The 23,659-nt window shown below is 42.7% G+C and overlaps 1 protein-coding gene across 1 annotated transcript; it reads right to left on the bottom strand.

Annotated features, from left to right (window-relative positions):
* Nucleotides 1-15,422: 15,422 nt before the first annotated feature.
* Nucleotides 15,423-21,920, bottom strand: btbd3b (BTB (POZ) domain containing 3b). Its single transcript, XM_040179022.2, has 4 exons — nucleotides 20,958-21,920; nucleotides 19,986-20,076; nucleotides 18,151-18,269; nucleotides 15,423-17,682 (listed from the first exon to the last, which is right to left on the bottom strand). Exons 1-4 carry the CDS (start codon nucleotides 21,266-21,268, stop codon nucleotides 16,650-16,652), a joined length of 1,554 nt encoding a protein of 517 aa, XP_040034956.2. The 5' UTR covers nucleotides 21,269-21,920; the 3' UTR covers nucleotides 15,423-16,649.
* Nucleotides 21,921-23,659: the final 1,739 nt, after the last annotated feature.

Below are 23,659 nucleotides of genomic sequence, written 5' to 3'. Positions count from 1 at the left end.
CCAATACATACTACACCTGGTAGAGATATAAACAAGCCTCATTATAGGCTGCATTATGTCCATTGCTCATTATCTTGCTGAACAGACTGTAATATTTTGACTGGCATGAAATGCACGTAGCTGTGCCAATTCCTAACAGGATTGTGTGTCTTGAAGCATAAACTCACCCAGTGACAAAGTACAGTATGTCTACTTCTCGCACACAAAAGATAAAAGAGAAACTGAGCGACAGACACGAAAAGAAAACCCAAAGGAGGAAAAAGGGAACGAATATAAATGCAGTATATCCAGACAAACCTCAAGATGAAGACAAAATATCCAATTGATCAAAGTCATGCTGTAGACATTAGACAATAGTAACTTTAGAAGAGGGAGAGATTACGGCCTTTCATGTGACAAGTGGGAGACATTCCAACGACAACATTTATTCATTTATTTATCCACATATAATGATAGAGAAGTATGTATATGTTCAGATATAGCAGGATTCTTAGTTGATAAAAAAATACAAATACAACAAGAGTGTAAAGTCCCCATTAACACCTGCTAAAATGTGTAAAATTGGGACAGATTATTTTCAAATGGAAATTCCATTTAGTCCTCTTGTTAATGTGGTACATTCAAATGAAAGTACATTATTTAAGCTACCACAGGACATTTTATTTAAAATATATATATATATATATATATTCAAAAATATAATCAATAAATTCGACCAGTAGCAGTGTAGATTTCTCCTATGACATACTGTATAATAAACATAATATTGTCCATGTGCTTGCACTGTGTTGAAGATTGTGTCACACAGCTACATGTGTGTCTGTAGAAAACAGTAAATCATTGTGAGCTCAGTGTCACATGGACACTGTGGTGTATTTTCTGTTTTTACCTTTTCTACCATTGTCACATTTGTTCTTCCAGTTTACCTCGTATATATTACATTTCCCATTCAGCTTGCCCTTTCTGTATTATGTATCTTTTTATATCATCCCCAGAAGGGAAAGGCTTTTCCCCCAATAAGACATTTATACAATTAACAGCAACTATATGGGTGGTGACTCAGTGTCAGTCACAGAACAAAAACGTGTTTTGTTGCATTGTGAGGGCAGTTGACTCTGTCAGTGTGGCAGGCGCGCTCTTAGCCAGATGAGATGCCCTGATATCCATCGAAAGGCAGCCAGAAGAGAGACCCCGTCTAGTCCTGTCAGCCGTCTGCGACCACTCGCAGCGTTATCTCATCAAGCCTGTCAAGAAATGAATTGGAATACAGCAGACGTTGGGGAAACACAAGCCCCCTCCTTTAAAATGCACATGGCAATGGCTGAAAATCTTGTTTTTCCACAAATGCTTCCATTATTTCATGCATGTGCTTTTTTTGATTGAGTACAGTTTCATGCATAGCTCTGTTTTGTTGATATAATACTTTTGCCTTTCCATAGATATAAAATCCCATCATGTTGGTATGATACAGATTACTGATGTAATTGCTTTTGAGATCTGATTTGCATTGGGCTACAATTATGCTAAAAAGAAAAAACTGTATTTCACAATACTAGGTTGTTGACTTATCTTATCTTTCGATATTAATATCATAACAAATTTTATATATGGATTTTGTCAAATTCAAGATAGAAGCAAAAGAACCTTCTCACCAGAATGGATGTGACCTCAACTTGTACCACTGCCAGACACAGACGATAGTTAAAGCAGTGTTCAAATAGCAAGAGTGAGCATAGAGAAAACAGTCTGACTACATTACATTACATTATATGTCATTTAGCTGACGCTTTTATCCAAAGCGACGTACAATAAGTGCATTCAACCATAGGGATACAAACCCAGAAGAAACAAGAAAGTGCAATTTCCTCAAATAAGCCAATTTACAATTTGCTATAAATAAGTGGCGTTATAAGTACAATTTAAGTGCTACAATTTGTTAGTCTTTTAGGAGGTAGAGTCTGAAGAGGTGGGTCTTTAGTTTGCGGTGGAAGATGTGAAGGCTCTCTGCGGTCCTGGTGTCTTCAGAGAGCTCGTTCCATCATTTAGGACTCGTGATCTAGTCGAGTGTTTCGCTCTCAGTGAGGAGGGACGAGCAGTTTGGCAGATGCAGAGCGGAGAGTGCGGGTTGGGATGTCCTGGATGTAAGCTGCACCCAATCCATTCACAGCATATATGGTACGTGAGCACCAATGTTTGGAACTGGATGCGGGCAGCCACCGGTCGCCTGTGAAGAGAGCGGAGGAGTGGAGGAGTGTGGGAGAAGTTCGGAAGGTTAAAGACCAGTCGAGCTAGAGGGAAAGCAAGCATTTGTGAATAAGTTCGTTGTTTTTAGAAACCAGCCTCCTAAAGCTTGGTAGCAACGGGTAAAAAAGAGATTCATTGTTGCTTACACAGGCTATCACTTAGACAGACCGGTATATCCTTATATGTAGGAATAAGAAATTAAACTTCAAGCCAGGGTAATCCCTAAACTCTGTTAATTAGGATTTTGGATTAGCGTATTTTAGTATTCAGTTGCCAAACATCTCTGAAGGTGCTGTGTATGTCGCTCACTGCTTCGTCTTCCAGCTGTTTTTGCAGCTCTGCAAACCTGGTCAACCAAGACCCAATGAAATGAAAGAGTCAATTTTAATCCTGTGTCCCTGTGTTAATTGTTCATTTATACTTTCCTATATTCCAACTATATGTAAATTATTTTTCCAAAACAACATGACTTCTCCTATGTTAATCCCACCAAATGCAGCTTTGGGGGACTAGTAAGCCACACCAATCATATTAAACTGAACTTCACATTTTGTATATAGTAAAAGATATGAGACCAATGTGGAGAGATAAGAAGAGACGTGTGTTTGGAAAGAAGGTGGTAAAAACTTTATTTTCAAAGGCAAAACAATGAGGCTGAAATCAAATTAATTATCACTGTATCGTTATACAGTTATCTCATTATTTCGTATCATTAGATTAGGAGGAGGACGAGAAGAAATATAAACTTATCCACAAACTAATAGGTAACGTCCACATTAAAATTTCATTTAATTTACAACACATTCAGAACAGCTGTCTTAACGTGAGCCAATGGGGAAACTAAAACTATTTTAGTCCATATCCAATACCTTGTTCACTCTGTTTATTCAGCCACTCAATGAGAGAGATTTATTTTGTTAAGTTGCCCAAAAAAAGAGAAAATAATCATTTATCTACCAGAATAGGAAAACTTTAGCTTTAGCATTCTTATCATCAGCGAGTGAGTTGCTCTCCTGTGGGATGTGTGAAACCTTAGCGTCAATCAGACTAAATAAGACAGACTGGGACAGCGCGGTGTTATGGCATCCGGAGGAGGGGGCACGTTAGGATAATGTTATATACGATATATTTTATTTGCACACAATTGTATTACAATTCAATATGTGACACCTTTAACCTTATTGCAGGTTATATATCTTGCCGTGCTCAATGCTGTCTGAACGGTCCTGCAGGGCAGAACTCCTGCCTCACTAATCTGAAACAGATATCAATGCCTTGTCCACCATGCCTGCCTCTCAATAATAACCCTGAATCTTCAGTATAGCCCCCTCCGCCTTTTGCCCACTGCCTCAGGACACTTGTATTCTATCAAAACAACCTTCATGAACACCACCTGCAGCGCCTTTTACTGCCCTTCGCACTGTAACTAAAATACACACCTACTCGCCTAAGTGCCTGACTGGTGGAATGATTTTGCACCTGTAGAGGGTTAAAAAGCCGCATCTTCTTTTCACTTCAGTGCCCCGGGATTCCCATTTCAAATCATTACAAAGGGTTCTTCCTTGAATGTTAACAGTCAAACCCAGCCGGCATCCGAAACCAAAGGGCTCCGGTCGTCAGTCAAATAAAGCCCCACACATCTGACTTGGTGCCCCCCCCCCCCAACCAGCCCCACCAGCCCCACTTCCCTTTTTGACCCAGTGCTGCTTTCATCTTCCTCCTTTGAGTACAAAGGGAATGCTGTGCTGCTGCTGGGACTCAGCCAGTCAAGGAGGAAGTTAGCACTCACACACAAAACCACTGCGACTATCTTGACTCTATTTTTTGGTCTCTCGCTCATAATTGACCTCAATTTTTTTGCGGAAAATACATATAGCCTTTACTGCTGTGCTGTTTTTTATTTTTTTGCTGGGCTGCAGGATTACAGGTAAGATTCAGTCCCCCAGATACACACTGGCAGGCCTGTGTCCCACTGACCCTCCAAAGCCGGCAATTTAGCAGGGTTATTTATGGAGCGAGCGAGAAGGACACATCCTCCCCGCCCCGCTCCTCTGCGTTCATGATGCTGGACAGCCGCAGCAGCCACTCACACTTGCGGCCCAGCCCTCTCCTGCTTGGTGAGCGTGGCACTTTCTGTGCGAGTCGCAATCCTATTACCCCCTCTGCGGCCTCGTGGCGTGGCGATAAGAGCCGCCCGGTTCCCTGCGAGAGGAGTAACGCTGAGCCTCCTTTAGCTGCAGTCGGTGGCTTAACCACGGGAAGAATGCTCCACGGAGCTTTTGCTCTCATCATTTCAGTGGGAATTAGCTTTTGTAAAGAGGGGTGTGTTTGTTAAAGATGCAATTGCCTGGAGAGAAATAAACCAGAAAATGGCATCTGTAGCATTTGAAATAGACCTTGTATAAAAGAAGGAGATGTGACATCTGTAGAGAAAACAGACGTGCATTTGTTTTTTTTTAATAAAGCAGTATTATTTTGAAGACTCTAATTTGCAATATTTTACAGAACGAAACAAATACGCTAGCAACAAAACACACTCAAAGAGAGGCAATGTGATCCTATGGTATGTTTATGCAAATAGCACCATTTTTATAATCAAGACATCATTTGAACAATGCAGTAGACTGCACTGTGTCTCTCATGTACTGGTCTCTGCTGTAAGCTACGAGGGGCTCTGACACTGTTAGATATATTAAAAAGCAGACGGCTCATCTCATCTTCCTCTCAACAGCTGAAAGGAAATGAATTTCACATCATTGCGGGTAGTATTTCAGATGTCTACATGCTATGTAGATCTCCCTCTCCTTTGCCCCATTTTTTGCAAATGCACTGAACTGCACTGGCCTTTGATTACCTGAAGGTCCCTTTTATGCAAACGTGCATTTCAAATTTCAGACCATATTCTGCGCAGGCTGCATGTCTAGCGTACACATTGCCCAAGTTTCTTGTAAGTCAGCTTGTGTGTCATCTGACAGGGTGTTTCATTGTTACACGTGTACGAGTGAGCGTGCTGACAGTGCTCTTAACCCTCTCATCAAAGCCTATAGCTTTCCTCTGAACCCCCTCCTCGCCCAGACCTTTATGCTTGCATCAATCCCTGTTCACTGTGCCTAATTATGCCGAGGCCAGCATGAGAAATAGTTGGATCCTCCAAGAAGGAACGGGGGGAGGGAGGCGAATAATTAGGAATCTGGTCCGTTTTCCTTTTTCCACTTTTGCGCCTCTCCGTCACCCTGCTTCATCTGCATGTTTCAGAGGTTTCTTCAATTACTGAGGCAGTACCCCCAACTGCTTCCCCATCCGCCACCAGGGGGGAAAGTAGGAGGGGTGAGTGAGGGGAGGAGGAGAAAACGGAAGGATTCATGAAAACAGTGTGAGTTTTAGAATTAATGGCTTAAATGAGCAGTTCTACAGGAGCCGAGTAAAAGTGAAGGTTAGGGATTTTTGCTGTATTCACATTTCAATGACCGTAAGAAAGCTTTGCTCTTACTACATGACTGATGCGCATGGGTAAACATGATATGGGTAAACGGATACCGTGGTGGACCCCTCACATGCACTGTGCTCCTTAAAAATGCTTACATGACGTCAACTAAGTAAGATATGTTGCAAATCAGAAGCACTGAGGGAACCTATGGAAGGCATAAATTACTGACCCATTAGAGACATCTGAGTTTGTAACAACTGCAAAATGCCCCCACGCCCCCCCAACACACACACACACACACACACACACACACACACACACACACACACAGTAAAACCACTCTCTCACTCATATCCCATTTCTAAGTGTTTGCAGAATCAGCTGAGGAGGTGCTGAGTGGAGGATGCTGAAGGTGAAGATGACAGACACCTGGCAGTGGCCGTGGATTTGTGATTTGGATTCACTGTCCCCTCACATTATTGGAGTAGAGGTTAATGTTGTTCTGTTAGAAAATGCATTATGAATACTAGCTCTACTAGTAAGTTACTTCTTTGTAAGGTATGCAGATCAAAATGTTTGACCCTTTTGCGCAGAATGGGAGAGTGCAGAGAGCCCTACTGCAAAACAGAAGCTTTTAAGAAACAATTGACAGCTTTTATAACAGATTTTCCATCATGCGTCATGTCATTATTATTAACCCGGGAGGTACGATGGACATGGAATTTCCAAGTCACTTCTCGACTTCGAGTTGTTGTCATAGTTCTGACTAAAATTCTGTACAGAATTTTTTAAGGGAAAAAGTCAGAGTGCTTGGCTAAATGGTAGTAATGCATCTCGCGCCAGAAATATAGATAAGGGCGTTTGTGACAGTAACTGCAACCATTATCTTCCATTTTGACCTGGAAAGGCATTGAATGAAGGACGCAGCCCCACCTTTTCTCCGCTTCGGCTCCTTTTGCCGGATCTTGAGTCATTGTTTCTCGGTTTGGTTGCCATTAGTTTCCCCCTTAAATAGCAGACGGCAGCAGAAACCTCTGCCGCTAATCTCTTCCTTCCCAGTCGGGTCAGTATCAGCCCCTTCCTCGCTCCGCCACTCACTTTCAGCAGAGATGAGGATGTATGAATTCATTGGGCTGGCTGGGGCCGTTGTAGTATAAAATGAGCATATGTGGGCATTGTATCTTGCCACGTGTGCTGCACATCCACGGATACACTTATCACATAATATTTCTGTTGACTCCCAAATGCTTACTTGTCCATGATTTATAACTGTGAATTGCTACAAAATCCCCTCCACCGCTCTGCATTCACCCACATGAGCCAATGAAAGGCATGTCATGGCACCTTATGAATAAAAATGGATAACATTATGGGGGTTTTCATTTCAACCATGTAATGTTGCTGTCATTTCTTCTCCAAGCCCATTTTATGCCACACCAGAGAAATATACCCAGATCCCATGAGAAAAATGTCATTCTCACACGGCCATAAGTCCTGCAACATCCTCAGAATATGCAATCATCCGGCGGGGCGGGATGGAAACAAAATTGCTTCTGGGTGTAATGGGCTGACCAATTAAAAACCTACTGCGGTCTTGGGAGGAGATAGGATGGTTACAAGGTCACAGCGGGGCCCAACCTAATGTAATGTTGCCTCAAATTGATCCAGAGTACTTACCTGGCAGTGTCATGAGAGACAGCTGTTCCTAATACATTAATATAATGGCATTACTCATTTCTAAATGACCTGTGCAAGACCAGTATGGATACCAACCTCGCAAGGTATTTAAACTTTCAGCAAAACAGGCTGTAAGAGTGGCACAAGCATGTGTGTGCACAACAGATTAACCAAGCACGATATTAACCTTCAGGTGCATCTAATTGTTGGGAAATTAAATGCAGCTCTCAGTGAGGAGGTGATCAATATATCGAGCTGGCTGGGTTTACAACCTCTAATCCTGCAAATCTTCTTGAGGTCCTGAAGTGCTGTATTGAATATCTGAAAGACTCGGAGAGCAGTGCTTAAACATAATTTGTGTAATGCGTATGCATTACATTCATTCCTTCCCACCGGTGCACGGAGATTCTTCAAGGTCAGCCGGTCATTCCTCAAAATGTTTAATTGCATTGTTCATTGAGTATGAGCCTGAATTATCTTCACATATTAATCTTTAAAAATAAGATTTAAAGGGTTGAAAGTAAGTGTAGACAATGGTTTTCAACCTAATGTTTGGTTTGTATTCCTTTGAAATCAGTTCTGCGTTATAGGATTTCTGGTTGGACAGGGGAAAAGTTTACACGGGACAAACTCGCTTTGCCAAAACCGCCAAACCAGCCCTGCCAGCAGTTTATTGTTTAATGGGTTCCTGTCATCTGATCGGCTTCCCTTTAATTAGAAGACACATTATTGGTTGAGAAACTATGAGCTTCTGTCGAGGTTTCAGACGCTGCTTTCAAATAGTTTCCTCTGTTTAAAAAAGCCTGAAATCCCACAATGCAAAGCTAAAAGAGAAGATTTGAAGGTTGTGCGGAATATCTTGAATATGTGCACAACAGATTTATTACACTGAAACACATTACGCTGTATAAACATCTATTTTATAGCCATACTTTGCACTTTCCAAAACATACGTTCAATCCTACAAAAATGTTCTTATGTAAGTGCAAATCTAACTTTATTATTTAGGCTTTTGTGCAAAAAACGTATGTTTTATCCGAGCGGCTTGTCAAGACCATTGTAGTCTATCCGGACTATATCCGCCATCGGCTTGATGTAAATACTAATGATACTCAGCTAGAGAGAGGTCCATCTGAAGCTGTTGATCACAGTTGGTTCCGTACACAAATCCAGCATTGGGCACAGAGGTTGAAAAATGTCCTTCATCGAGTGAAGGCAGCACATTTACTCTACCTCCCACTACGCTAATGTTTATCATGCAAACAAACTGACGCTTCTCTTTGTTTAGGGGCTGTGGCTCTGCACCAGCTGTTAGCAGAGGGAATAACAACCCTACAGATCAGTTGCTTCTTATCAAGCGCTCTCTTATTTCGTATGTTTAAATTCCGTGATCCCTTGTGACGGGTGAGGTGCCCTAAAGCCTCCTGTCCGTCACAGGTTGCAGGGCCACTTGTCATCTGCAGCCAGGCCTGTTATTGAGAGGCTTCCCTCCGGACGCCTCTTTGTCCATAGTGGCTCAATAAAATTAGAGGGACACCTGGCACGGATCCTCAGCTGTTATTGTCCTTCTTTTCATCTCATCCCTACTATCAGCGTGAAAAAAAACATTACAGAGCTATACTCCTCCTCTGTGCTTCACCAAACTGCGTGGGGGGGGGGGGGGGGGGGGGGGGGGAACAAGTCAATGTCTCGTGACTCTTTAATGCTATAGCAAATTAAACAGATGTACTCCAATAGGTATGAATAACAAACAGCGAAGCATGTTGCATATTGAACTCATTGGATGAACTCGCTTTTAAAATGACATCAATATATCAATGTAAACATGTGGTTACTGACTCATGCGCACTTGTCATGTTGAGGTTAGGGTAGGTGGTGAGAGTCTAACCTCTCAAAGGCTTTATTGTACAGAAACGTTTTGCTATTTCACCTGGATTGAGGACTGCATTGGAAAGACAGCATCCCTTGTAGCGGTTCTCTGTTACACTTTTTCATATTTAATGCATCTTATGCACCTTTGTTATGCAAAAGCGGCACGATGAAAAGAATTTCATCATTGAGAAATGGAATTCTGCCCCTCCTCCTCCCCGTGGACACCAGTGCTGCTGGAGGGGAAGCACTGCACACTGGAGAAAAATCCCCTCCACTCCAATCTTGTTGAGCTGACGTACATGGCCTTACGATATTACTCTTCTATGCATCACAGATATGGGCAGGGAGATGCTAATGCGGCATGTTCGGACCAGCCAAACCGGCGTCCACATTCATTCAGTGAGAATTCTGTAGATGTGTCAGTGAGGCCAGAAACCTCTATGACTCTGTGCCCAGCGGAACTCGATGAAAGATATGAATTATTCACCTAGTATGCTTACGCTATTGATGCACGTTTCCTGACCTTGCACATTTTGAGCATATTTAACTAGTCTCTATTGTTCCACCATTATTCACAAATTCTAATTCTGTAGGTATTCCAAACAGTTGTACACTATATTAGCATTGGATGCCTGCAAGAGTTCTGTTGTGGCTCTGCTTGCTTTAGTACAGGTATGAAAACATAATAATTTATGGCAAAATAAATTATATTAAATCAGTTTGCTCTTTGTTGCCTTGGGATGGCCAAGATTATCTGAATCACCCATTTGCTTTGCTTTTATTTATTTAATGCTTAGCTTTTAGGATATTTTAAAATGTTCTGTAAAGTGTCCTTGAGCATTAGGAAAAGCGCCATGTAAATTAAATTACATCAGATATCACATTGACAACCATGCATAGTGTTCCTCCTCTTTTACAGCCATGTGAAAACGCTGTAGTGTATATTCCAGCTACCCTGAATGAATGTATTATTTTCATCCTATATACGAATGATGCCTGCCAGTATAAACACAAAGCCTGATGCTCTCTATCTATCTATCGTTGACACATAAATCTAGGTATTTTCATAGGAGCTACAGAATAAGCAGCTTTATTTATCAGACCTGTCACCTGGCTTTCTTTCACTACAAAACATGTATAATACGTCAAGTTAAAGCTGTGTCTAAACAGTCTGTGCAAGAATACAAAACACACCAAGTCAAAGAAAAAGTTCACAAAAAAACCCCCCCACTACGTTTCTTATTCATCTCATGTACTGCGATTATTTCCAGCAGCTCAGAGCCAGAAAAGCTTTGGTATCTCAAAGGGAAATGAAAATAAGGGGAAGGTAAGGCAAGGTGAAGCTTAAATTGAGGCCATTATTGAGGGCAGTAAGGGAATAGTTTGGGCCTCGACTCAAAGAAGGACACGCAGGTAGAGATTTAGTTAGGTCAGATAAAGAATGACGGCAGCTCCTACAAATCTCTCAAGTGATTTAAAGGTTCAAAATATTGACCTGCCAATTAGACAAGACATCTGTCTTACATTTTACAGCTAATGTGCAATCATTTGACGTTACCTTTGCTGATATATTCTTTTATCTGAATGGACGGAGCAAAATAACTTCTGAAAACTGTCTTTCTCACTGACAGTTGAGACAGCTGTAGCTAATTATTTCAGTTCATGTTAAGATGAGAAATGATCCTCACCCACATCTTATTCAGCTTGACAATTAGACTGAGATTGTACAGCCCCGATAATATTTATGTGGACAGATTAAGGAAATGGCGCCTGCTGGAAATTCAGGCGTATTACTCCCAATCCCTTTTTTGATTGAACATGCATTAACTGCTTTAAAGTTATAATGAATTGTGTGACTCCAACTTTTAGAGTATGCATTCAGACAGAATCGCCAAGGCAATGCATTTTTGTACGATGCTAATTGCATCAACTTTTGGCTACAGTGACTGTTTTATTTTCCTGTGGTAAGTAGGACATAAAAACAGGCTGGTGGAGCTCAGTTTGATTTTTAGAGAACATGGGCACAATGTCCCTCCACTATAGATGTTATTATACTGCCCACTCCTTGTGGTAAAATGGTCATTTTACGGGTAACTACATAAGCAAATCAAAATCCCCTTTCTGAAGGTCAGGAGCTGCCTCAATCTATGTAGCATTGTTAAATTGGGCTGCCTTGCAGTCTAGTTGAAACTTCTGATTTGTTTGACTAAAGAAATACCTTGTTCTCAGTGTATTGTCTTTGTCTCCCCGCTGCCAAGATCCTAGATGCAACGTCCTGACTTCTATTCATGTTTGCTAATGCCAATCACAATCATTTAAAAATCTCTCTTCACATTTTTTCCGTGCTTACAGGAAATAATTAAATTCCAAACCCCATTTTTGGTGTTCGTGTCCTGAATGAATGCCCACAGAGCCGTACGCCGTCGCCTCTCTGTGCTGTTTCTCCATCTCCACAACGCATTAAAACACATTAGCCCTTGCTCATACAGCGCACAGAGCGAGCGAGAGGGAGAGAGAGCATGTGTACAAATGAATCAGTGCTGCTTGTTGTACTGTTTCAGGCTCAAGCTGTTTCGAGTATCTTATTTGAGAGAGCAGCAAATCATGTTTAGTAAGCTCGCCCTCATTATATCAGACCCTGGGGAGAGAAAAGCCCTCTCACTCCGTACTATCAAAGACATGGAGCTGCCTTAGAGGACATGCTTCAGAATGAATAGAGGCTCTAGAGCACATACAAACAGTAGGATGCTCAGTCCTCATCCCCTCTCTCACTGGGAAGCTGCCAGCCTTCAAGGTTTTGATCAAGTCTTGCCGTAATGGCTGTGGGTGACAGGTATACGATACCTTGGTTCTGGAAATAAATAGCTTGATTAGCATAACGCATCACCAACAAATTCGGCCTTGGGCGTGTGTGAGAGAACTACTCTTTGCATTCATATACCTTCTGGGATTGTATTTCACTGGACAAACAGGGTATTTACTTCTGCTCTATTGGAAGGTATTATTATTTACTATGTTTTTTGGATGTTTTGTATCGGCTCGGCAGCTCCCATTGTCCACCAAGAAGCGTATTTCCACTCTTTTCAGCAATCATAATACACCTGATACACCTGATCAAGAAATCCCAGCCATATTGATCCATGTGGAGCTGAGCAGCATCGCTATAAACAGGCTAATCTAACATAAAAGCTGGCCTTTCAATGTCCCAGCCCGTTGAAACGATTTAGCTGCGCCTGGTAGCAATGAATAAATAAATAGATAAATGAGACACACAATCACAGGCTCCATCCCGCAGTGCATCCCAACCGCACCCGACTGGAGGCCACATCTGAGGTGGGAGATTATTTGGAATAATATCCCTTACATTTTGCAGGTCTTTGCTAGCGCTGTGTAAATGAGGACGACAAAGAAATGAAGGTGGCTATCATCAGTCAAACTCCTTGCCATTTCCCACAACCCCCCCCCCCACCCATTCCCTCTCCGAACTTTGCATCTGCACTTTGTGACCTTTTGCCATTCTAACGTGTAATTAATTGCCACCATGACTGTCCGCTAATAATCTATGTGATAATTCTCAAGGGAACGGATTCTTCACCTGCATACTAGTCGGACCACACTTACGTCTGCCCTCCCCCGTTCCATTCTCCTCTGACCTCCTGCCTTGTTCCTGCTCGACTGGCTTCCCGGGAAGCTCAGATACCCTCGCATCTGTCAGGATTACAGAAATTCAACGTAACCTTCAGCAGCCCTTGCCAGATGCTCCCATATTGCTCCTTAAATTGCACCAGTCTACAATGCTGCACAGAGATGTGTACACCTTTAGAGAAAACATATGGTTTAAGGGGAGGAAGGGGAAGAGGGCTTTGAGATTTCCTTTGAGATTTGTTGAATTAAAAGAACATTTAAAATTATTTTCTTTGAGAATTCATTAAAACCAACAGCTGTATTTTGCACGCCTTTTGGCCATTATTCATTTAATGAGACTTTGCTCGGATGGAAATCATCAGAATGTTGAGGAGTGGATCTAAAATAAAAATAAAAAAAGCCAGAGAATATTCTTTAAGACATGTAACAATTTTACAAAAAGGATTGGTCCATACATCTTTCATTGCAGTGAACAAAGTAATGTTTGATAAATCAACCGCATGTGGCCCATATTTCTTTTCTTTTCCGTGTTTTGCTTTTTTTTCTTGTTATTATCCTGTTAAACTCAGTACCTTAAACTCACAGTAGTCAGTGGTGTGATTGTTTGTGTAGCGTGATGACCACAGAGTAAGGAAACATCATCCTGAGATGTAGCACCTTTTAGTCTTTTTACCCAGACTTATCTGCAATTAATACAGTCGATCACTGCTAATCTGCAGTCTTCCCCCAAGTCGTACTGAATGTTTTTAACCTTAATGTGCATTGAATAGTAACTATACCCCCAATAAGACAGGGTCAAATTGTCCCAATATCTATCAGTATCCAACAACCCTGTTTGCCCTTTTTCCTTTCCTAACTAAATCATATGTTTATTGCAAAGCTTGTCTACGTTTTGTAGGAAGTCACATTTCAGATTAATGCAAATTAATAATGAATATTTCATGTCATCTTCCTCTTTACTCTAAATTATATATCAAAACTTTAGTGGTAAAAGCAAATACGATGTCGGCAGTGTAAATGTGAGTGAGCAATCCTGAAAAAATAGGATATAATAAGATATTCAACATTTCATTTAGCATTTGGATAAAAATATCACCACCACGGCGACTTCCTCGTAATTAATGCATGGTCTCATGTTTCCCCTAACTGACAAACTTCCTATAATTAAGTGCCTGGCCATGCGTTTTATTCGTAGCTCCATTGGATTTAATTACATTTCATAACATCAAAATCACGTACCACAATTTTTCCCTTTCTCTTTTTTCCATAAAAAAATATTTTGTTTTAACAAAATATAGCCACGTACAGCCACAATACACGTTAAATATAACACATAGTGACTCACAAAATTAATCTATGATAGATTTTCATAGCATTTTCAAAGACGAATATTTACGATGTGACGGCAAGTGGTGGAAGCTTCTAACAGAACTGATTGAAGTCTAGCAATTATTATTATTATTAATCCAACAGTTATTTTTCTTCTCCACGCAGAGCTGTTTCCAGCACAGTTTGGGCTGAGTTGCCTTCTGAGCTAAATGTCACCAATACAAAAGAGTTTCATGTCCATAGGTTTCCGTGGCAATTGTTGAGGAAAAAATAAATTAAGAATGTTCTTTGTTTTTGCTTCAGAGATGATAGAAGTGTGTATTATTAAGTAACCCCTGCGTGGGTTGTCTCACTGTATCCAAGCTGTATCCTAATAATAGTTTGTCGCCATGGACCAGTTACGTTTATTAAAAAAAAAAAGTGTGTCTCTATGTGCCTGTTAAAAGCCGGCCGGCTTCAGACTCCTGGCACATTTCTATTTCAATTCTATTCCCCCGCCGCCTCCAGTGCAATTAATGATCTTGCTTACAACATTAGCGTCATGAAAAATCGCACTGAAGCACCAAGTCGGCCAACATATTGGAGTCAATTCATCAAGAGCTTCATGCTGTTTGGGGATGTCAAACTTGGTCTCAGTGTTATTGAGTGTCTTGGTAATCAAGTATCTGCCATAAGGCCCCCGGAGTGATTACCTGTTCACCAAGAAATACGATTTGTCCCGAGATTCAGTAAATGACATCATCCTGTTTTGGAGTTTTGTATAATACATATCAGGCAAAAAATATGTGTTAAGTGTCTTGGTTCCATCGTTCCGTTGTTTTGGCACTGCTTGAGCAATTGTGTCTATGATTAAAAATTGGAACTTTATCAAATATATGAAAAGAGTAGACATCATTTTCTTGTATTTGCCTGCCTTGTTTTTAACAGCAGAGAGACTAAACAGGACAGAGCTGGCTCAAACAGTGTGGTATGCTGGGAATTACACCTTCATGGTGTTTTAGCTGCTCAAGGTGGCATTAGATGCTCTCGCTCACTCTCGAAACACGTGATGGCCCCATGCAATGGAGACATTCTTCATGACTGCAGTCTATAAAAAATTTAAGTTTGTAGAGAGAGTTTGCCAGGACCTCAATGTCTTGAGAGCTTTGCAAAACCATCAGTCCCCATCTCCTTATTTCAGAAAAAGTATGTAGCGTTGTCACATTTTACAAATTGTATGAACAAAGAATATGTTCCACTTGTTTTGTTTATTTGCATCATCAACAATCATACACATTCGTTGGTCTCCCCATCACTGTAGCACGTAAACACAGGACATGAACACCAGTTCGCCCATTTGTTTTCATCAGCAGACAAGTCTGTGGATTTTTATCCTAGACCAGAAAAAAAGATTCATACCACGGAAAATCAAAGATAATCTGCCCCATTAAAACAAACCAGTAAGGCATAATACTATTGGATCATTAACCAAAATCAATGCAATTCTATAGCATATACAGTAAGAAAATACTGATACTGGATGGGATCACATTGCAAGGGAGTGCTCAGAGCTTTTAACAACGAGAAATTCTCCACAAGCGAAACAACCTTTTGCTGTGAACAAAACCAAGACTCGCAAACAATTAGTAAAACTGTAAGCTGAAATGGAAGTTCTGGCCATGCTGCAGGTTCTGCAATGCAGACAGACGTGTTGAATGGTGATCACTTTAAGTAGAATTGCACTGTAAACATAATGACACTGATCTAAATGAAACCTCACTGGGGGGACCGGTATGAGTGTAGGTCAACATGCTACAGAGACAGATGCTCTATGGTTTATGTGTTTCGTTATACCTAGTGCCCCCTAATCTAAGACCCCTGAAACCACCTCTAATACTAGATTCAAAGTATCAAAAAGCTGCAGATTGAGTTGAAACCACTCAAATACAAATGTTTTATGTTCGTAGTGTCAGACTGCCTTCTTCCTCTTCTTTTGTAATGCTGATGGTCCAGACCGAGTCATGGCGTGAAATCGAAGAATGTAGAATGTGAAATATGGCTGCTAAATACTGTATGTGCATCCTATGCAAGCATAGAAATAATAAACATACTGTAGCATATTCATCATACATCTTTGTGACCTGTGTTGGCCACAATTGTGGCACCATATACATATATGCATATATATACCTGCATATCTAGTGCAAGATATTTCATCTTTTAAGACTTTTGTTGATCCACGTATTCGATGAACCAACATCTTGAGACATTTATCTGGTCCTACTCAAGTGGACCAGTTAGCGAAATCAAAACCACACGAGAACCTATCACAGGTGTCAAAATGTGTATTTTTTCTTTTTTGCACAATTGTGACACAATTGAAGAACACACCAGAAAGTGACACTATGCACAAAGTGATAATTTTCTATTTTCCATAAGTGCACTGAAAGTCAGTAAAATGTGAGCACGGGGGATCTCAAGCGTAGAAGATGAGCTCAGGAATCTGTCCCCCCTGCACCCCGGTGCCATTAGTGCTGTCTGAGGAGCACTGGAACTGAAATGTCACTTTTCCACACTGCACCTCTGTCATCCCTTCCTGTCCAAAGTAGCTGAGCTCATTTCCATCCAGAACCACGCTGGCCGTGTAGAACGTGTCCGCCTCGATCTGCACCGGATACTCAAAACACACTGGGAAGGTGTTGCTGGAACCATCGGAGAAGTATTTGCTGAGGTTTTGTCCCAGCAGTACGCCTTGACGTTTCAACTCGATCTTGGCACTGTACTCTGCTGAGCCACAGCTCGATCCATACAGTCCAAACCCAGCGATAAATACTCTTTTATCCACTGCAAACTGTATGCTGTCACAGCGGCCCCGGTAGCGCCACTGATTGCTTCGGTAGGCACAGGACTGGAATCTGTGGCAGCGCTGGGGTGAAAGGCCCTTCCTAGGCATGCTGACGAACTGCATCTCGGGCTTCTTGGCCGCCGTGTACCACAGGAAGATGTCGTTGGTCTCGTTAAGCGTCAACACGCCCGACTGGGCCGCTCCGTTGGCAAAATCGTCAAGAGCCATCGTAGGAATGCGTATCAGGTACATGGCCTTGCCCAGGACCTTACGCCTGTTGTCAGTCGACGACGTGAGGTCCTGTCTCTGGCACTCAGCCTCGGCCCAGTTGAGCGCCGCCTCAAATACCACTATCTCTTTAGCATTGAGTGTCTCTCGCTGCAGGATACTCTCCAGCGTCTGGGTGTCGATGTCGCAGAAACCCTCCGAGCGTAACGCCAGCTCTGCCTGGGCATCAATCACCTCCCAGCAGCGCTGTGTCAGCTCCGGCTCCTCAAACAGGCAGCTCTGCGAGAGTAACACACAGGCGTTCTTGGCACTCAGGCTGGTTTCCAGGAAGTTGACGCACGCACGTGCCAGATGAGGGACAATGTACTTCTTGGCAGCATAAAGAGTGGCCAACACTGTGTCCGCACTCAGGTCAATCTCATCACAGTAGATGTACCTGTTGACATTAAAAAATTTGATTTTCTCAACTGAAAAATGTAATAATTTGAACTATTTTGCTGAATGGTTAAAGCAGAATGATATAACATGAGATTCTAAACCGAGTGAGACCATTGTGCAAACAAATCGATACATATAGCCTTCCTCCTACATCCTCACCACCTACTAAGGAGGAACATCAAGTAGGATGGAGGAAGGGACTAATTGTGAAGAATAGTGAGGAGAATCAGATGAAAATAGACATATATGTTATATAACTCAGATAGAGGAAGAAACACTTCATTTGTATTACAAACGAGTTTGTAGAAGATGCGTCCTAGAAAGGCTTGGAATAGTTTCATTAAACCTTGTTTTGTCACACCGACATCAAATTAAAGTAGCAGTTGAACGTAACAATGACTCAAAGGACGCACATAAACGGTGTTGGTTGAAGGAAGTCTCGGACGTAAGAGAGAAAAATCCTTACTTCAGCATCGCCAGAAATGCTGCTGGTTCCACATCTGGAATAATGATTTCATCGTCGTTCTCCGCCAGTTCGCCATAAAACATGGCGTGGAACACTGAGCTGCCCACCGCTAAAACGTACTGTTAGAAAAAGAAGAGAAAACAAAATGAGAGAAGGAAACATACTGTAGTTTATCTGTGATTTCCCTAGAAATCAGATGACCCGTAGTAACATTTGGTAGGAAATATGAATTATACTATATCCAATTCATTAACCTTTACATAAAGACTCAAATCACTTCATGGTAATCGAACAATGCCTCATTCCAATCAGTGGAGACTAAACCTGTTGAGTTTCTCCCATAATGAGCAGAGCTCAGCCAGTTACTATTTCCCCTGAGGACGGGGAGACAGATTTCTAATGAACAAGACTGCCTCTGAAAAAAACAGGAAATCTGAATAACACAACTGAACCAAGTGCAGCAAAAGTTCAACTTACTGAAATTAATGACTTGTCTGAACTCATGATGAAATCAGATGCAACACAATGCTGCTAATCATTCCAAAATAAAGCGTTGTATACAAGACTATGAACTGCTATTATACTCGAGGACATGCATGTTTTAGTGTGTGCATGCCTGCACTGTGTGTGTGTTTGCTGCACAAGTATGTGTGGGTGTGTATGTGGGTGGTATGCATTTTCTCCAAAAAGGCACACAGACCTTCTCTTAAAATCGGGGTGAATTCAATCTAAAATAAACCTCTCAAAAGAGGGTTTTTGTAAACAATGCTGTTGTTGTTGATGTTACAAACTAGGTATATTGAATAACAAGTATGAACTGCATATTTAACCAGGATTAGTGCCTCCGGTTGACCCCTTGTATTTTACAGGTGTTAACATTGATTTTTGCTTTTAGATGTATGAGAATCCTCCATCTTGTCGGTTGATTGCTTTGTAAATTAAATCATAAAGCAAATCCGGGTTCTTGCCAAATGGACACAATAAAGATTCCAGCGGTGAACGTCATTATTCCTCATCGGTATAATGTCTCAGCATAAAGTGCAGTTACATCATTCTCAATGTCCTTCTATGACTGCTTTCTATAAAGGCACCGGGGAAGTGCGCTGTAGCTTCCGATCATGTTGGTCATTGTGTCTCTGCACAATGATTTGTCAGATTTAAGGAGAATATTGGAATTATATTCAGGCAGAGTACACTTAATGTGAGGCTCATGGTCTAGGCAACTATAAACCTTGACCACTTACTGTATGCAAACACTTTGGGAAAGGGCAATGAGTCAGAGGACTAAAGAAAGAAGCTTTTCACAACTGGCACCAACTGAATGAAGAGGGCCTAATTTTGATAAAAAGCTATTTATAGCACACTCATTGCGCTTCCAATTCGGATTTCAAAAGCCAATCAACTAAACGAGTACAAATGTATTTCCAAGAAGTGATGCAGAGTTGAATGCACATTACTCTGTGCCTTATCGTTGTAACTGTGCTGTTAGACGGCTTCCATGAAAAGTTGTAATTGCAGAGCTGTGTTTGTGAAAAGCTGAACCAAAGCGGAGACAAAGGCAACCCATCCTCTGTGAGATGACGGCCGAGGAAGACATCCCTTCCTCCTTCGCTCAGTCCGTCTGCCTCATTTACATAAATAATTGAGGACTGTCTAGAAAAGACACATGGTGCGGAAGTGAGCGTAGAGCACAAAGGATTTAACTTTCCTGCTGCCAATGAGGAAGATTATGTTCATGCCGATGAGATAGGAACGACACGCCGCTGATTGCTTGTTTGCTTGTTTGCTAATTCCCTCCCTGCTAGCGTGACTTTACTGGTGGATGAAATTCTTACTCTGTGTCCTGGCAGACGCTGGGGCCTTCCAGGCTGACCCACCACAAAGTGAACATCTGCCATCAGCTCATTGTTGTACATTACGGAATTTCTAAAAGGAAAGGAAAGGAAAAATCAGGAAAAATGAAGTGTACATATTACACACTGTACATTTATACAGAGACGATAACAGGAGAAAAAGCATAACTCAGATATAGGTTGAAAAGAAGGAACATAAATCCATTAGCCATTGGCAGAAGTTCAGGCAAAAACAGAACATTACAGGTATATTTTCTTTGCTACCCTTAAAACAGTAGTACGATTGTATAAAAAAAAAACTGCTTCCGGCAAGACCAAAGACATTGTATTGATTTCAAAAGACTCACTTTAAAACAACACACGCATCAATGCTTTAAGTATACATAAAAACAGACAAATAAGACAATGAACTAAATGGAAATTCCCCACTGTGGACGCAGAGGACAAACAATAAAGCTGCGTTCATATATTATTGAATGGTGGAACATGTCACAGAGGTGGGTAAACAGCCCCATGAACTCTGGAGGGACAACAAAGCAGGTCAGAAAGCACACATTTTGCTCTGGACAGCTGTGGGCTTTTACTGATAGGCCAACGTAAATATTTTGCTTTTAGTACAGAGCAGCCTCTGCCTGTTGTGCATATCAAACACACCCGGTGCCTGTCCGCCCTCTCTTATGTCAAAGTCTGCTGGGGCAAACAGAGAAACCCCCCCCCAACCATCAGAGTCAGGGCCGGCCAGAGGGAACACCCGTCCACACGCACACCCATAGACATACACACAGTGTGTAATATAAAGGGTAATATGTTAATTACCTTATAAGTGTTATGGGGTACATCTTTATACATTTTATTTCTGACAATTAGAATTTGTATCTGTTTGATTAAAACGTGATTTCTTTGGCCTAATGCACTGTTGATATTGATGTATAATTGCGTGCTGGTTGCACCTACCTTTCTCTTATAGTGGAGTACAGTCCTTGCCAGTTACAGTTCTGTATGGTGTTGTTGTTGTTGAGGTTCTCCTGCTGGTACTGTTGCACCGTGGTGGTGGATGCCGACTTTTTGGTGGGAAAAATATCCGCTGCCATCTTCTTCTTCTTCTTGCTCCTCAGAGTGATTATCTCATAGCAGACGGGGGGCAGCTTGGAGCTGCCACTGGCATTCCCTTTCTTGGAGCTCTTACTGGACTTGCTTTTCACCGACTCGGGAAGCATTAAGAAAAAAGTCAGACATTTCATGTTCCGTCCCTTCGCATCGACCATGAGTGTGTTCAACTGCCGAGCAGTGGGATTGCATGCAGAGAATACATTCACCAGGACCAGGGCAGGTGTGAGGCTGGTCCGAGGGGGGGGGGGTGGACAGGAGAGACTTAAGCTCTACTCAGCAATGTGGTATTGACTGTTCCTGCGCGAGGTTTCGCCTTCCTGTAACTGACCCGGACAACTCTCCCTTTTCGCTCCTTTTTTTTTCTCACTCCCCTGAAGACACTCAGACCGGGGATCCGAAGGCACTTTTCCCGTGTGAAGTTTGACCTGCTGACTGAGAGGCTCTTGCGGTTCCCATCGCTGCTTCTGCGGAGTGATGATATCAGCTCTTTAAATCACTTCTTTTTCCCCTCTGCTCCGTTGCCTCTCTCACTCACTGCTTTTCTGAGGGCTGGCTTGACAGCCCCAGATTTAGTGCAGCTGCAGTGGTCCTCGGGCAGGCAGTGGTGTTTACTCAATTCCCTTCATTTCCCACTCTTACTCCATCTGTGCGTTTCCTCCTCCTTGCAGACTCTATTCATCTGTGGATCTTCCCTCTTCTCTCTTTGCCTCCCTCGCTCTCCTTCGGGGAGCGGAGTCATCCGCGGGATGCTGTAGCCGTGGATGCTGTGCAGCTCCGCTCAGCCGCTCGGTCTGCTGACTACGGCGGTTGAATGGGAGAGCGCAGAGGGGATGGAGAGCCCCCCTCCCCGCCCCTCACAGCACAGTGCATGGCTCTCTCCACAGCTCAGCCAATGGCAGCGCACAACATCTATGATTGGCTCGTGCAATCTAGTGCAGCACAGACTGAAGAAATATGCAATTGTCAACGTCTCAATTAAAGTGACAGCCATGCTTCATACAAATTATATGTTTATCTACTGCTGTGCTGTTTGTGTTTGCTTTCCCCCGACAGTCAGTTTTCACTATGGTACATTTTGTCATTTTTCAAAAGGGCAATGTAAATACACACGCTCTTTTTAAGGGCAGCATTTGCTTAATTAATGCATCCTCTGACAGTCATACTTGTTTTTTTCATTAGATTTTGTATCAATGTGTGAATAATACACATTGCTGCTTTGATTGGATTTATTTAAACCACTTTTTCAAAAGGAACCTTTTTCCAAAGGCAAAACGTTCACGTCAAAAACGAACGTCATGCGCAAGCTGATCTTTTAGCCCTAGAATTTCGTCATGTAGCATATTGCAGTATGGCAATATTCCTGTACCTTTGAATATTTTAAAGATTTGAATTAATGTCCACTTCATGCATTTTAATAATGTGAAATTGCTGTGAAACACTGTCGATTTTCTTTTGAAAAGCCAACTGTTATGGATTGTCTCTGACCCCAAGTGCACGACACCAGACACAGCTTAGGTTTAGCCGGAAAACGGCGTAGTTTATTTCACAAAATAACCAAATACGAGAAACAAACCAAAAAAAAGGCAACTCCAAAAACTTCTCTAGTCCGTGGGCGCTCTTAGTCCAATCAAAAAATGAAAACTCACACGATACTCACAGGGAAAACAAAAACTCTGCGTAGGGAATTCCGGAAGGGTTTCCAAGAGGAGCACAGGGGAAGAACAATCAACCCTCTCTGGGGAAACACAGAGCACGAACTCACAGCGAGCCACTGGCAGATCTGCTTCTTAACCTCCCTGTGGGATGAGCTGACGAGCTGCAGCTGTGGCGATGAGCAGAGCGGCGTCAGGTGTGCGACTCTCTGGCTGGTCGAGCCCTAACACTACCCCCCCCTCCAAGGGAGCCACCCGGCGACTTGCCAGGCTTCTCGGGATGGGCTTGATAAAAGGCGGTCAGAAGCCCCGGGTCCATGATGAGCCGGCGAGATACCCAGCTACGGTCCTCCGGGCCATAGCCCTTCCAGTCCACCAGGAACTGGTACCCTCGCCCCCGACGCCGAACGTCCAACAGTCGGCGAACCCTCCACTGAGGGTGCCCATCCACAATTGTGGGTGGAGGTGGGTCCGGGGCAGGAGGCATCAGAGGACTGCAGGCGACGGGCTTAATCCTTGATACGTGGAACACAGGATGGATCCGCATAGAAGCCGGTAGTTTCAGCTTCACTGCGGCAGGACTGAGCACCTTCGTGACCTCAAAGGGGCCCACGAAACGGGGGTCCAGCTTCCTGGCGGTTGACTGCAGGGGAAGATCCTTGGCGGACAGCCAAACTCTCTGCCCGGGGTGGTATGTTGGCGCTGGGTTCCGGCGACGGTTGGCCCCCCGGCTACTACGTTCAGCCGCTTGGAGTAGAGCGGCTCTGGCGACTCCCCAGATGCGACGACATCTGTCCAGATGAGTCTGTACCGACGGAACTGCCACCTCAGGTTGTTGTGCCGAAAACAGCGGTGGCTGGTACCCCAGCGACACCTCGAAAGGGGAGAGACCTG

This window comes from Gasterosteus aculeatus, chromosome 6, assembly GCF_964276395.1.
Source record: "Gasterosteus aculeatus chromosome 6, fGasAcu3.hap1.1, whole genome shotgun sequence".
Taxonomy (NCBI): Eukaryota; Metazoa; Chordata; class Actinopteri; order Perciformes; family Gasterosteidae; genus Gasterosteus; species Gasterosteus aculeatus.
The sequence above is the reverse complement of the archived record's forward strand: the minus strand, read 5'-3'. Positions and strand labels throughout refer to the sequence as shown.

Coding starts and splice junctions, on each gene's coding strand:
- btbd3b (XM_040179022.2), bottom strand. CDS start 21,268: ATGGTCGATGCGAAGGGACGGAACATGAAATGTCTGACTTTTTTCTTA. Junction 20,077..20,957: donor TACTCCACTATAAGAGAAAG/GTAGGTGCAACC, acceptor CTTTCCTTTTAG/AAATTCCGTAATGTACAACA. Junction 17,683..18,150: donor GCATTTCTGGCGATGCTGAA/GTAAGGATTTTT, acceptor TAATGTCAACAG/GTACATCTACTGTGATGAGA.